Source organism: Chelonoidis abingdonii, chromosome 1 (assembly GCF_003597395.2).
Source record: "Chelonoidis abingdonii isolate Lonesome George chromosome 1, CheloAbing_2.0, whole genome shotgun sequence".
Taxonomy (NCBI): Eukaryota; Metazoa; Chordata; order Testudines; family Testudinidae; genus Chelonoidis; species Chelonoidis abingdonii.
In genome coordinates, this window is record NC_133769.1 from 14192329 (window position 1) to 14206732 (window position 14404).

The 14404-nt window shown below is 39.8% G+C and overlaps 1 protein-coding gene across 2 annotated transcripts in view; it reads left to right on the forward strand.

Moving 5' to 3' along the window:
• The window catches only part of CELF2 (CUGBP Elav-like family member 2), a 703635-nt gene that overhangs the window by 225558 nt on the left and 463673 nt on the right, over window positions 1-14404 (forward strand). The window contains exon 1 of one of the 2 annotated variants that reach the window (XM_075064147.1): window positions 11359-11871. The exons of the other annotated variant lie outside the window; for it this stretch is intronic. Coding sequence (XP_074920248.1) covers window positions 11819-11871 — 53 coding nt within the window. The 5' untranslated portion in view covers window positions 11359-11818. Of the gene's footprint in view, window positions 1-11358; window positions 11872-14404 lie in introns of those variants that run through there. 2 annotated transcript variants of the gene reach the window in all.

Below are 14404 nucleotides of genomic sequence, written 5' to 3' on the forward strand. Positions count from 1 at the left end.
GGATAGGGCCAAATTCACGGTCCATTTTGGTCAATTTCATGGTCATAGGATTTTAAAAATTGTAAATTTCATGATTTCAAATATTTAAATCTGAAATTTCACGGTGTTGTAACTATAGAAGTCCAGAGCCAAAAAGGGACTGTGGGGGGATTGCAAGGTTATTGTATGGGGGTCACGGTATTGCCACCCTTACTTCTCTGTTGCTGCTGGCAGCAGAGCTGCCTTCAGAGCTTGGTGACCAGAAATCGGTGACTGCTGGCCAGGTGCCCAGCTCTGAAGGCAATGCCACTGCCAGCAGCAGTGCAGAAGTAAGGATGGCATGGTCTGGTATTGCCACCCTTACTTCTGCACTGCTGCCTTCAGAGCTGGGCTCTCAGTCAACAGCTGCCACTCTCTGGCCACCCAGCTCTGAAGGCAGCGCAGAAGTAAGGGTGGCAATACCGCTATCCCCCTTCTATAACCTTGTGACACCCCCCCCCAGTCCCCTTTTGGGTTGGGACCCCCAGTTTGAGAAACTCTGGTGAAATCTGTATAGTATAGGGTACACAAAAGACCAGATTTTACGGAGGGGGGGACCAGATTTCACAGTCCGTGACACATTTTTCATGGGCGTGAATTTGGTAGGGCCCTAATCGTGGACCAGAACCATATTGTGCTACATACTGTACTCATAGTAAGTAAACAGTGTTCAGTTGTATAATAAAATAGTAGTGGTATACTTCAAATTCTGCCCTTTTCATGGGGAATCTCTGGGAATTAAAATGTCTCATCATGTCCTCTAGTATCTTAAACAACTTTAAAGAGTTTTAAACACATACAGTAGAACCTCAGAGTTACGAACATCTCAGGAATGGAGGTTGTTCATAACTCTGAAATGTTTGTAACTCTGAAAACAATGTTATGGTTGTTCTTTCAAAAGTTTACAACTGAATATTGACTTCATACAGCTTTGAAACTTTACAGAAGAAAAATGCTGCTTTTAACCATCTTAATTTAAATGAAACAAGCACAGAAACTGTTTCCTTTCCATCATATCTTTTTTTAAACTTCATTTTTTTTTAGTACTTTACATTTAACGCTGTACTGTACTGTGTTTTCTTTTTCTTTCTTTTTCTTTTTTTCTTTTTCGGTCTCTGCTGTGGCCTGGTTGCATACTTCCAGTTTCAAATGAGGTGTGTGGTTGAGTTTGTAACTCTGGTGTTCAGAACTCTGAGCTTCTATTGCAAGTGCCTTTTCAACTCAGATCAGGTGTATGTAAATGGGCTACGTAAACATTGGTAGAGGGCAAGCCTCAATTTACCTATTTAAATAACACATTGTACTGCTTGTGGGCCACATCCTTCCAGAATATTCATGTGGGTCTTCCCACTGACTGACTCCAGGGGTAAGGTGTGGGTGCGCGCGTGCAGCTCCATGTTACCATCACAAAAATATCATTGGTCAAAAAACAATGTGAAGCAAACAGTTATTAGTGGGAGTATTATATGGACATATACCCATGCTCTAAGAGTTAATGTGCATCCTTGTCTGCAATAATCCCAAACAGTCAATGTGAGTCTGTATGTTAAAACCCTAACTTCCATCACCCTCCATTTTGAGCTTTTAAGCTCCACTTACTACAAAGCTTCAGTCTTCCTATATCTCTGCCAAGATGTAGACAGGAGGAACTTGCCTCTAATATGACCAATTTTTGGACCTTTACTTCTCGATGCTTTGAACATCAGTGACCTGATCTCCATAATAATGTCTCAACATGCATGTTGAAGGTGTGGTCGCTGATTCGTGATGTCTGTAATTTTGTATTGTGTCTCTGACAATTTAGACCAGAGAGAGTTTTTGAGGTTTCTCTGTTTTCATTACTTTAAGATGCCTCAATTTCATAGTAGTTTGATGCTGAGAGGCTTTCAGTCATCCCGTAAGTCATTAAAATATTTTGGATTTAGATTTACTTTCCCTGCCAAAACTCTTTCCAAGCTTGAACAGATGCACAAAGTGTTCGTAGGGATCACTTCACCTTCCAGCTGTTTAAGTGGATGCAACCACTCTGTATAACAATTCAGGAGCAGGAAGCAATGGCAGAAAGCAGGAATATCACATCCAATTGAAGCTTCCATAGCATAATTTCTTTTAAACGCAAACCTTCACAAACAGCACGATAGAGTGGGGTCACATGAAGCATACAGCATGTTTTTGATGAAACCAACACTCCTTAAGTAAAAGATTTACCAGGAACAAAAGACTATGGGAAGTATATGCCAGAAATTCTGTAATGTACTTTTCAGCTTTGTGAAAGCATTCTTTGTTCTGTTGAAAAGTAAGTGCTTTGTAGTTTCAGCCAAAGGTTTTTATCTTAACTCTCTCATCTCCTGTAAGTCTTTCCTTAGCAGCCTACATTGGCAAAATAATAAAATAAAAAGCAGGGTGAGAGGGCAGTATTTCTTGCAGTAGCTGGTGTGGCAATGTTTACTGAAATTGTAAGCCATTTAGTCTGTTTTCAAATCATCTCTCCAGTGTGGAAGACCTTCTCGGTCTATTGAAGATAGCACAACTCTATAGAGCTACTGCCAAAATGTATCCACCTTTTTTTTTTTAATTGACAGATGATTCAAAAGTGGATTTGAAGAATGCTGAACGTCACCTAGAAACAATTTAGAGAAGAAGCTAAGTTTGGAAAAAGAATCTGAAAGTTGGCCAAATTTTTAGCTTTGCTGTAAGGGAGTAGATAAGGAGATAAGATTCCTGGGGCCCTGTTTTTCAGAAGGACTTTGAAAATCTAGCAGGAGTAATCTGGTAAATGAGAAAATGTCTCCAGATATATAGTACAAATCCTACCAGCCCTGCAGATCTGAAATTCTGGACATTAAGGCTGCCAGTTTTTTCACTTACTTCCACAGGAGATTTCAACTTTTACTTTAGTTTAGAACAACTCCATTATTTTGTTCAGGTGGCATGTGCACAGGATAGCTCTTTTTCATCTTCAGAGCACTTCAGAGCTCTATGAACTCTGTGGTACAAAAGGCCCAAATTTCACAGCAACAATCCTTAAATTCCAGAGCAAGGACTCCTAAATTATGCTACAGTGTTAATTGATTCTGTTGAGATCCTTCATTTCCCATTTTTCCACCCCACGCAAACTATGGCCCATAGTTGAAAATGCTCATTGACATAAAGTTCCCTGATGTATTTTTGACAATTATATTTGAGGATGGGTTTTTTCCTGCTAGGCTTCCTAGGTGGTGCAGCTGACTTCTGCAGGACTCAAATTCCACAGTGTAGCCTGGCTCCTTTTCTCCATGTGTGTGAGGGAAAAGAGGAGCTTGTACCCAGTGTCTGATTTATCACCCCAGCTCCCTGAGCCTCAGTGGCTGTACTGTTCTTTAGGGATACCAGTTCACACTTCTGCCTCTGTCCTCCCCTCCCGCACTTCCTGACTCTAAACTGGACTCCAACTCTTGCTCCCTGAGCCCTGCTCAGGGGATCACTGTCATCCAATGAACACCTCTTTGTGAGGAAAACTGGAGAACAAGAGACAGCAGATCTTGGCAGGGTATTGAGATGTGGGGGATGGCAGTTATCAGGCTGCATGCCCAAAAGAGAGCTGCTGCATGCTCAGTATTCTTGAAAATAAGCCCAGTTATTTAGGAGCTGAAATATGGATTAATTCAAGGTTCCTGTTTTGTTTTGTTTTAAATCTTGGACTGGGGGCTCTTTTGGCTCTGGTCTCCTCATTGATGCTGATCTTCAACTATTACTAGTGAAACAAGCATATAAGAATCACTATTGTACTGCAGTAGATCAGAGCTCTCAGAAAACTAGTCCTCCCTTGTAAAGCGGGGTTTAACCAGTGAGAGTTGGGGCTCAAATTCAGGGTATGTCTTCACAGTGGCATTAGCCTGGGTGATCTACACCCAGATCTGAGCAGCTGGGTTAGCCTTGCCCAGGTGTGGACAGGCAGTCTGTAAAGCCCTACCCAAGTTACTGGGTCCTCACTGCTGCTGCACTCCCTCATGTTCACTGCTAGAACATACCACATGATTCTCTGTGCTACAGTAAGCTAAGCAGCTCTATGATTCTTTCCAGTGAATTGTGGGACCATTTGTCTGTTCTTCTGGGCACATGGGGAGAACTGTAGGAAGTATGGGAGGACTATCAGCACTCAGTGGGTTTAGCCTGTATCCTCACTGCAAAGGGAATGGATTACAAGCCTAAGTGGAACTCAAGTTCCAACCCACACCCCCAGCTGGGCCAACTAGCTTGGGTGTAAAGCACCACTAAACTGGGTGAGTGGTTTTCTGTGTGGACAGGAGTGGGGTTAGGTGCAACACACAGATAAGAGCCCAGGCTAACTCTGCAGTGAAGACAGAACCTTAGCTGTTCGGGCATCTTTATACAATAATTTATGTCTAGTGAACATACAGGTTTAATTCTGAAACCTCCTTAATAGTTTTAATTTTTAATCATTACGTGTCCCTGGAGGGCCATCACTAATGTCTTGGATTTTCCACACTGGTAGCAGCCCTCTGTCTAAAGATATTACGGCATACAGGCCTTATGAATTTTATTACAGCGAGTGGGGAAACAGAAGGTATTTCAGTTTATTTGCACCTAAAAGAACCTTTAGTTTCCATATAAATTTGTCACATTTTGTTATTTTGGGAAAGAGAGAGTGCCACAAAATTGTCAACTTTGGTAGCTTTCACTCAGTGAAGGGTGTTTCACGTTATTCTAGGTTTCCACTGTTTTTGTGAATGAGTGTTATCCCTCCTTCCCAAATAGGGAAATAGGTCACCAGAGATACAACATGACTTGCTTAAAGTTATGCAGGAAGATTGTGGCAGGAATTGAACCAAGATGAACTGTCTAGAGCCTTCCTTAACTAGCAGCCATCCTTTCCATTCAATACCTATAATGGATAGAGGGGCGTATTTCAAGGAACTGATTTGAAAGGACAGAGTTGGGTGTCTACGTGCCTTTGGAAATCTCCCCCTAAAATATTATGCCATTTGGACACCACATAATTTAATTAGCCTTTCCTGAGCTCAGATTTATATTTTAATAGCTTATGCGATGGGAGTCTCCTTCTTAGCATGTGAATGCAGCTGGGTGGTTTGAAAACATGACAGTCACACCAAAGTGATGGTTAAGGTCATTATCTAAGTTTTTTTATTCCCTGGGTGACATAATGGAGGCCGCCTGAACAATGAGCTTTTCATTGGCTATTCATAAGGCCCTCTGGGCATACACTGTGTGACCTGACACAAAATGGATGGAAATGAAAAGACAGAACAATATGCGGCTTTGGCATCTCTTTCCAATGTGGCAGCGGAGGGGTTAACAGCTGCTATGTTTTTGAGTGTTCCAAAATTGACCCCGGACTTCCCTGAATGGAATGAAAAGAAACAGATTGTGGGGTACGACCAGCCCTTTCTGAAAATGTTTGGCAAATACAAGGAGCCTTTATTTTCTCCTTTCTTTCTTTCATTCTTTCAAGTTGGGAAGGGGCAACCCATCTTTGGAAGCCTCAGAAGTGCTTTTTCTCTGCCAAAGCCACAAAATTCAATCACTTTCTTCTTGGCCAATAGTATGGGATTCAAATATTTGGTACACAGACTGTACATGGTGAGCTGCGAATATTTAGGGGGTGTTAAGGTAACTGTCTTTTCAGAGACACTGCAAAGATTTCTCTGCTGACAAAGTATGCTGTAAAAGTCGCTCTCTGCTAGGTGAATAGGCATAAAATCACATCTTTGTTCATAAGCTTTTTATTGTGGCAGTTGTCATCATGAGCAAAACCTGAAAGTACTTGAAATTCCATTAAGATCACATTCACATATAAAAATGCCATCTCCTTGAAAGTTTGTCTCTGTAGACTTTGTTAAAGTGAAAAGTCAATATGTATGAGACCCATTTATGTAATTTAAGATGAATGGGTAACTGTTAAAGTGCAGGTCTTGCACAATTATGCCAGCTGCTGATCTAAGAAATGAAACACTTAACTCCGGAGCTGTTGGTTGAAGTCAGATTCTGAGTTGTTTTGTGTGATCAGATGCACTGAATTTCAGATGATTTGGCTATAGAGTATCTGTGGTTATAAGTGATCGCTAATTGTCTCATTGGTGCTCAACCACAGTAACTAATCCCACCCTAAAAGTGGAAACTGTCTTTAGAATTTACTGAATTCTTGTATTTGGATAACTCTGCTTTTTTTCGAAATTCTTCTATATTTGTGCGTGTCCCTGTGCATCTCTCAAGCTTACGGCTTCCCGTGGTAGTGAAAACAAATTGTGTATTTAACTGAGAGAGCCCGGAATTGTTTTTAAGATTCTGAATGCTTTGGATTCACTCATACAACTTTTAATATTGGTGTGTTTTGATTGCAACAGAATGATAAAAACTGGGCAAGATTTTATCACTCAAGTGGGCCAAAAACAAGTGCCTGTGTTCCCAAGTTTAAGCAATGTCTTGCCAACGATAAAACATTTGTCTGGTCTAGAGGAAAGGAAAATGCATTTTCAATTAGTCATGACATTGCTTAAAAGAAGAGGCATTAGGAACTGTGGGGGGGATGGGGGTCGGTAACATGAGAGGGGAGAGACAGCAGGAGGCAGACAGAAGAAGAACCTTTATCAGACCATAACAGACAGCAGCTAAATTTGAGGCCATTCTTGAATAGAGATAAGCTTTTGTTTAGCGTTTGGCTCCCTTGGGAGAGAGGGGGTTTAATGGTAGAAGGAGACCTGTGTTTCTTCCAAATAACTTAATATTTCTGTGTGCATGGAGGGACATGCTTATGGGGTGGAGGGGGGCTGTGGGAGGGTGCTAGAAGAGCATATAGTCCTCCCAACTGCTGCCTTTTAAGCTGATTATTGGTCATCCTGGCTGAAAATGATTCCTCTGGAGGACTTTCCCTGACTCCCTCAAATCTCTTGGACAAGATGCCACCCTTGCAAAAGAATTAAATAGCTGAACTAAATTTGCTCTACTTTCCTCTCTCTCACGTGGTTAAATCCTCAGTTCAACAGGCTTCTGATGTACAAGCATCTGAAAAAAAAATCACACTGTGACACAGAAACAGGCTTAGATATTCAGCGGCTATCATGATTTATTAAAAAAAAAAAAAAAAAAGTTTAACGCTGTGTCCTGTACTTGACCTGCAAATGCTTGTAGCTAACTGATCTAAAACTTTTTAAACTGCTCACAGCATAGCCAGCTGTCTAAACGAGAGATGGTTATTTTGCTTAGAGTGCGTGTGTATGTGTGTGGTTCTGAAAGTTTTTAAAAAAAACTTCTAAAATTGAGGAAAATCTTGAATGAGGTCCATGTGCATATTAATCATATGAATGGAAAAGTGTGACTCTGTAATTGCTGGTGCATACAATACACATTACAACAAGACAGACCTGAATTATATAAAGTAGGCTGGAATTCTTGAACGGGTAGAGGAAACTTTCAGCTCCATTGCCTCCTGGCTAACTGTAGTAAATTTACTTAGTAATATTTTACATATGTCTTCGTCCCTTTCTTGGCAAACAAGATAAAGTTCTTCCCATTTTTTTTTAAAAAAAAGCAGCTTTGAGGGGTAAAGTCAGAAACCACAACAGCAAAACAATTTAGCTAAAAGGGGCAACTGTGAAAGCATGAAAAGCAAGTCATTTTATAAGTGCTTTTTGGTTTGATTTGCCTTCCCTCCCACAGCTAAATATGTTACCTAAACTACATGAGTCTGTTTTGGAAAATCCATTGCCTGTTGCAAGTTTCTCTGTGCTAAACTTAATCTTCTATGTTGTATTTTTAGAAAGCTTATAGTTGCTTCATTCAGTGCTGTGGAGAATTTGAAAAAATGTCAGCCAGGTCAGGAGAAAGAAGCAATTGGCTTTATTTCCAGAGGGGTAAAGTTGAAGCAGAAGTAATAATGATACAAAATGTAAATAATTCGAATGGGGAGAGAACTATCTGTCTTTAGTGTAAATGTGTTCTTTTAATAGAGAACCATTGGAAAGGAGTAGTGGGATGCTTTCTGAGGGAGAGCCAAAAATTGTGCAAAAATGAATGCATGTAAATCACAAAGTGTAGTAACTAGAGATAAAATTCTTGACAAGAGCTAGATTTTGAACTCTGCCACAGCTGAAGCTTTGTAGACTAGTGAAATCAATTGGGTCTGGGGTTTGAGTCCCTCTGCAGGTTTTAACACTAACCTGCTGTGTGACTTTGGGCAAGTCGTTTAACTATTCTGGGCCTCAGTTTCCCCATCTGTAAAAATGGGGAATAGTGATACTTGCACTCCTTTGTGTATAGCTCTTTGAGGAGGCATGTTTGATAAGTGCAAAGTGCCTTTAGAGTGTGATTTGGCTCAAGCCCATGTCTATTATGTGCAATTCAAGTAATGAAAAGAGTTATATCCCTAAAACAGAATATAACAAGAGAACAGCTCTCACTCCTCCCAGCCTAGGCTGTGCAACGCTCGTCATTTTCAACACACAAAGGCTGGTGGTATGGTTGCAACAGAATTAAAACAGAGGAAGCTTGAGATGATGGGACATTTTTTTTTTTCATGTGTTAAAACATAGCTTCAGTTTTGCACTTTTGATTTTGATAATTAACATGAATTAAACAGTGAGAGGTTTGTGTGGGATAAGATGTAAACCTGGCTTTAAAACAAATGACATACCTAGAAGTGAGTGGAAAGAGAAGGACAAATATTCACTGTCTATATTTTAACAAGACACTCCTAGTAAACTTTTCTCCTCAGTCACGAGTTCCTGTTCTTGCAGCAAGAAGGAAAGACTATGGATTCTGTTGATTTGTTTTCCCCATTTAAACGTAAAGGTTTTCTCATCACCATAGCCAAGGAGGAAAGCAACAAGTGGCAACTGAACTTAAACTTCATTGGAAACCTATCTACATGACCCCCAGTACTGTGATAGCTGAGCTCTTCACACTCTTTAATGTAGTTGTTATAACATCCCTGTGAGGTAGGGAAGTGCTATTATCCCATTGTATGGATGGGGAACTGAGGCAGAAAGAGACAAAGTAACTGACACAAGGGCATACAGGTAGCCTATAACAGAGCCTAGAATTGAACCAGAATCTTCCAAGTTCCAAGTTAGAGCCCTAACTACTGGACCATCGTTCTCAGCACTGCTCTTTCCTTCAAATCATGGTGTGATCACATAAGAATATAAGAGCAACTAGACTGGGTCAGACCAGCATTCATCTTCTGACAGTGGGCAGTGCCAAATATTTCAGCGGCAATTACTGAGATCTATCCCTTGTCACCCAATTTAGGGACACCCAGAGCATAGGGTTGCTTCTGTAACCATCCTGGCTAATAGCCATTGATGGACCTGTCCTCCATGAATTTATCTAGTTCTTCTTTGAACCCAGTTATACTTTTGGCCTTCGCAACATCCCGTGGTAATGAGTTTTACAGGTCAACTGTAACCATGCATTGTGAGAAGAAGTACTTCCTTTTGTTTGTTTTAAACTTGCTGCCTGTTAATTTCATTGGGTGACCTCTGGTTCTTGTGTTATATGAAGGAATAAATAACACTTCCTTATTCATTTTCTCCACACAAGTTATGATTTTATAGACCTCTATCATACGTCCCTTTAAGTGCCTCTTTTCAAAGCTGAACTGTTTCCGTCTTTTTAATCTCTCCTCATATGGAAGGTGTTTCCATGTCCCTAATCATTTTTGTTGCTTGTCACTTTTTTTTCCAGTCCTAATATATCTTTTTTTGAGATGGGGAGACCAGAACTATATGCAGTGTTCAAGGTGTGGGCATATGATGGATATATATATAGTGAGATTATGATATTTTCTGTCTTATCTAGCCCTTTCTTAGTGGTTTCTAATATTCTGTTAGCTTTTTTGACTACCACTGCACATTGAGCAAATGTTTTCAGAGAGCTATCCACACTGACTATAAGATTTCTTTCTTGACTGGTAGCAGCTAATTTAGACCCCATCTTTCTGTATGTATAGCTGATATTATATTTTCCATTGGGAGTTGCTTTGCATTTATCAACATTGAATTTCATCTCAAATTTTGTTATCCAACCCATCAGTTTTGTGAGATCCCTTTGTAACTTTTTGCAGTTAGCTTTGGACTTAACTGTCTTGAGTAATTTTGTACCAGCTGCAAAATTTCCCCCTTCTTCCAGATCACTTATGAATATGTTGAACAGTGCTGATCCCCATACAGATCATTGGGGGACCTTGCTACTTAACTCTTTCTACTGTGAAAACTGACCATTTATTTCTACCCTTTGTTTCCCTATTTTTAACCAATTACTGGCCCATGAGAAGGCCTTCCTTCTCATCCCATGACTGCTTAGTTTGCTTAAGAGCTGGGATCTTGTCAAAGCTTTCTGAAAGTCCAAGTTCACTATAACAACTGTATCACCCTTTTCCACAGGCTTGTTGATCCTTTCAAAGAATTCTAATAGATTAGTGAGGCATGATTTCCCTTTACAAAAGCTGGGTTGACTCTTCCCCAACATATTGGGTTCATCTATATGTCTGATAATTCTATTCTTTACTACAGCTTCAACAAATTCTCAGGAGGAGTGAAGAACAGTTCTGAGGAAGGGTGGTCCAGACATTAGGGTATTAGCTTGGGACTTCAGAGATGAGGGTTCAATTTACTGCTCTGTTATAGACTTCCTGTGTGACCGTGGACAGTCTGATCCCTTCCAAAGGTTTGCTCTGAAGATGCTTGCTTGTGGCAGAATTTTAATGAGGAAGTGGGCTCCCAGGAACTTTTTCCATCCAGCCAATCAGTGGACATGAAGGGGAGAGGACAATCATTTTTATAATGCCTTTCTTTGAATGGGGGACATTAAAAGGAAAAAAAAATAACAGACACATTCAACTGTAGTGGAACCAGTGCTAAAAGTTTTAATCAAAAGTACAAAGGAAGCAACCCCTGAGGTTTTTTTAGTTACTACACATTGGCCCAGAGCACTGTCATTACAATACTAAACGCTGTAGTGATCTGGAGAATGCTGTAGTAGTGGTGAGTTTTTCTTTTTTAGAAACAACAAAAAGAAGAAATGGATTTGAAGGAATTAAACAGACACCTTTTCTTTCCCCTTTCAAGCTTTGGAGGGGATGCATCTGAGTTTGCTTTTTATTCTACAAGAACAGCAGCCTTGCAAGAAATCAGGCTGCTTTGAATTGTAGCTTAAGTTAACAAATCTGTTGGAGATATGGAAAACAAAACTAAGCCAAATTTGTAAAGGTTCTGAACAGCTTGAAGGGGGAGGGAGAAAGTTACTTTTAAAAAGTCCCTGCTTTAAAGTGTCAGAAAATCTAAACTGCATAAAATAAGGGGGAAAGCAGAGACCCTAAACAATCTTCAGAGAAGAATATGAAACCTCAGAGGCAGAAGAAATACACAGAAGGAGAAGACTGCAGCTTGCAATAATCTGTAAATGATTGCTGGCAAAGTCTAGAGGCTTCAAGCTTGATCTGTGTTTGTTCCAAAAGAAAGCCAAGGAGGACGGTGTTAATAAAGAGAGATTTAACTGAGAGCAGTGCTTGGAATAAAGTGGGCTACAAAAAGGTCAAATCTGATCAGTTGGAGCAAATTACAAGGGCTTTAAAAGGTAGTGGTGGAGAAATGAAACTGGGACGGTGAAGCAATATAGCACAAGATTGATTTTGGGGGTGGAGAGAAGCTGGGACAAGTGCTTATCAGCTTGAGAAGTAGGAAGAGCTGTGCTGGAGCTGTTTTCATTCCCACGCTGAGTAGAGTATTCTGCTGCTTTTTGTGGTTAGCCTTCTCTTCAGTGTTTTTATTATTATTTAAATACAATGGTTTCTATAATCTCTGAACTGGAACCACTGAAAGGCTGGCAAGTTTTAAGGTAGGCCTAAGTTTTCTTCCTTTTGGTACTGTAGTTCACCCCCAAATTAACTGGAACTTGAGTTATAATTGAAATGTGAGCTCTGGGCTAAGTAACAGAGGAGTTTCTAGTAATTAGATCCCTTAGAGATACCGAAACCCTTTAAGCAGATGTTTAGAGAGACTCCAGGGAGCATTTAAAATATACTTCTTGGTGTTACAGTGCAGTGAGGAAGTACTGATCATTTTTTTTTAAATGGAGATTACTCTGTAAAATAAATTTAATAGTAAGTCTAAGACCAGTTGATATTGCAAGAGAATTAACTCTTTGTTTGCATTGTGTTGCTTCCCATGGAACATTTGGGAAACTTCTGAATAGTTAGAGAGGGTAAGAGCTGATCAGTAAAGGATAAATATTCCTGTAGGGAAAAGAAACAGAAATGTGCTGTTGTTACGTATTTTGGGCTGTTGAATCTTTAGGTAGTCTCTAAAGCATAAATTTGACATTTGAAAATTGCTAGAGATTGTTGCTTTATCCTTGAAATGTATTTTAAAATAATAGTGAAACACATAGAAAACTTTAGTGCTAAAAGTGACCAAGATTGTATCTGACCCTTCTCTTTATTAGCTGATACAGATGTTGCAAAAAATTCATTTGAAAGCTCTGAGGTACTAACTGATCAGGCTTACTAATAAGGTGACCAGACAGAAAATGTGAAAAATCAGGACAGGTGGTAGGGGGATAATAAGAGCCTATATAAGAAAAAGACCCCAAAATCGGGACTGTCCCTATAAAATCAGGACATCTGGTCACCCTGCTTACTGACATTCTAACTGCATGTCTTGTCGTTAAGAGTATTGAATTATAAAACTTGGAAGATAGTTTTACAGCAACTTACCTTTTAAGAAAATAGCTAGTGATATCAGCCTAAACTAAATCTGCCTGACAAGTTTTTTTCCTAACTTTTATACACTATCCCAATACACAGAGGTGGCACACAACACTACTGGATGTGTGCCGCATTTGTAAAAGAAACACAGCACAGATATGTTTCACAGTCAGGTATTATTTTACCTTCTTGTCATATACATTTTAAAGTGCTTAGATATGTTTGTTCATGTTTTGAATTTCATCTTCTGCAGCATAAAATAGAACATCACTAATCTGTCTTAAATGTATTGCTTCCGTGAATCTTTTCTCTCATATTTGCAAGGTGTTGTGCATGATCAAAAATGAAATGTTTCTTTGGTCCTCATCTGGGTCTCGGGCTATAGGGCATAGCCGAATTGACAGCAAGCTTGCTTTTCTGGCATCTGGGATTGTCCGTATTTGGAAAGCTTCAGCTTATTTTTCCACTAAGTAAAATGCCACGGTTCCTTTTTAAAAATGTTTTGTTTTAAGTCAGTGTTGCTATGTGCTTGCTTACAGCAATAGGAATACTGGATATACAGTGTATGCATAAATTCAGAGTATGTTATGGTGCAGCGTAAAGATTTTATTGGCGTGGGTTTTGGATGACCATGACGACATCCCAAATGAGAGCCGGTAAAATATTTTAGCCATAACACCATACCATCTGTATATGTCACATTCATTACAGGAAAGCTCTTTCAGGAAAGTTTCAGAAAGTAAATTTTACTGGGACTACTTTCGTATCCCTGTGCTAGTAAAGCTAGATTGAACTGGGCCATGAGACAATGGACTTCAGCACAGAGAGGATGCCATTGACCTAGGCCTGAAGCATGCCTGATGAATGGAAGAAATGTTTCTTTGGCAAATTATTGTTGTTCTTGTTGTTGTTTGTTTAAATGATGGCTGTTTGAAGCTGTCCAGTGCTTTAGAAAGTTTGACTAAGTCCCAGGGCCAATGGACTGGTGCACAGAGGGCAGGTGAGAAGGTCAAAGGTGCATGCTAATTTATATTATGCTTGTGCAATTTCTTGCACGGATATCACCTATAATTTAGTTTGTGGTGCATGTGCATGCTAAAATGTTTTCCAAACAGAGAAAACACAACTAAAGATGACCCAGATAGGTAACTTTATATAACTATTAGAGGGATAAAATGATAAAGCTTATTAGTTACATGTTTTATTTCTTGGCTAGTCCTACTTGATTAAGTTAAATATACTATATCCATCTTTCCCTTCTCCTAACATTTCAGCCTCTCATCTTCCTCATACCAATTTCCAACTTAAGCTTCAGTGCCCTTCCCACTCAACATTTAAGTCTCTCCTTTCATATAGCTGTGAAGCTTACTCGTGATATTTAAAGGAAATAGATAAGTAGATGTCAGCCCATTTCTTTTAGTCATTGTGGTACCAAGAGAAGTGAGTCTTTAGGACAGATCTAAATGTGGTGAAGGGAGTGGCTTGAGACCAGCTCATCATTACCTTCTAGTAGCATGCAGGAAAACACACCATTATGGAAGAAGCAGACCAACCGGGCAATGAAGCCAGGATTGGTCGAGAGCGGTAGAGACAATATAGTAAGACATAAGGAAGGGAAAGAATTAGGGCCTTCAAGAATTTTCTGCAAGGCTTCAACTTGACAAG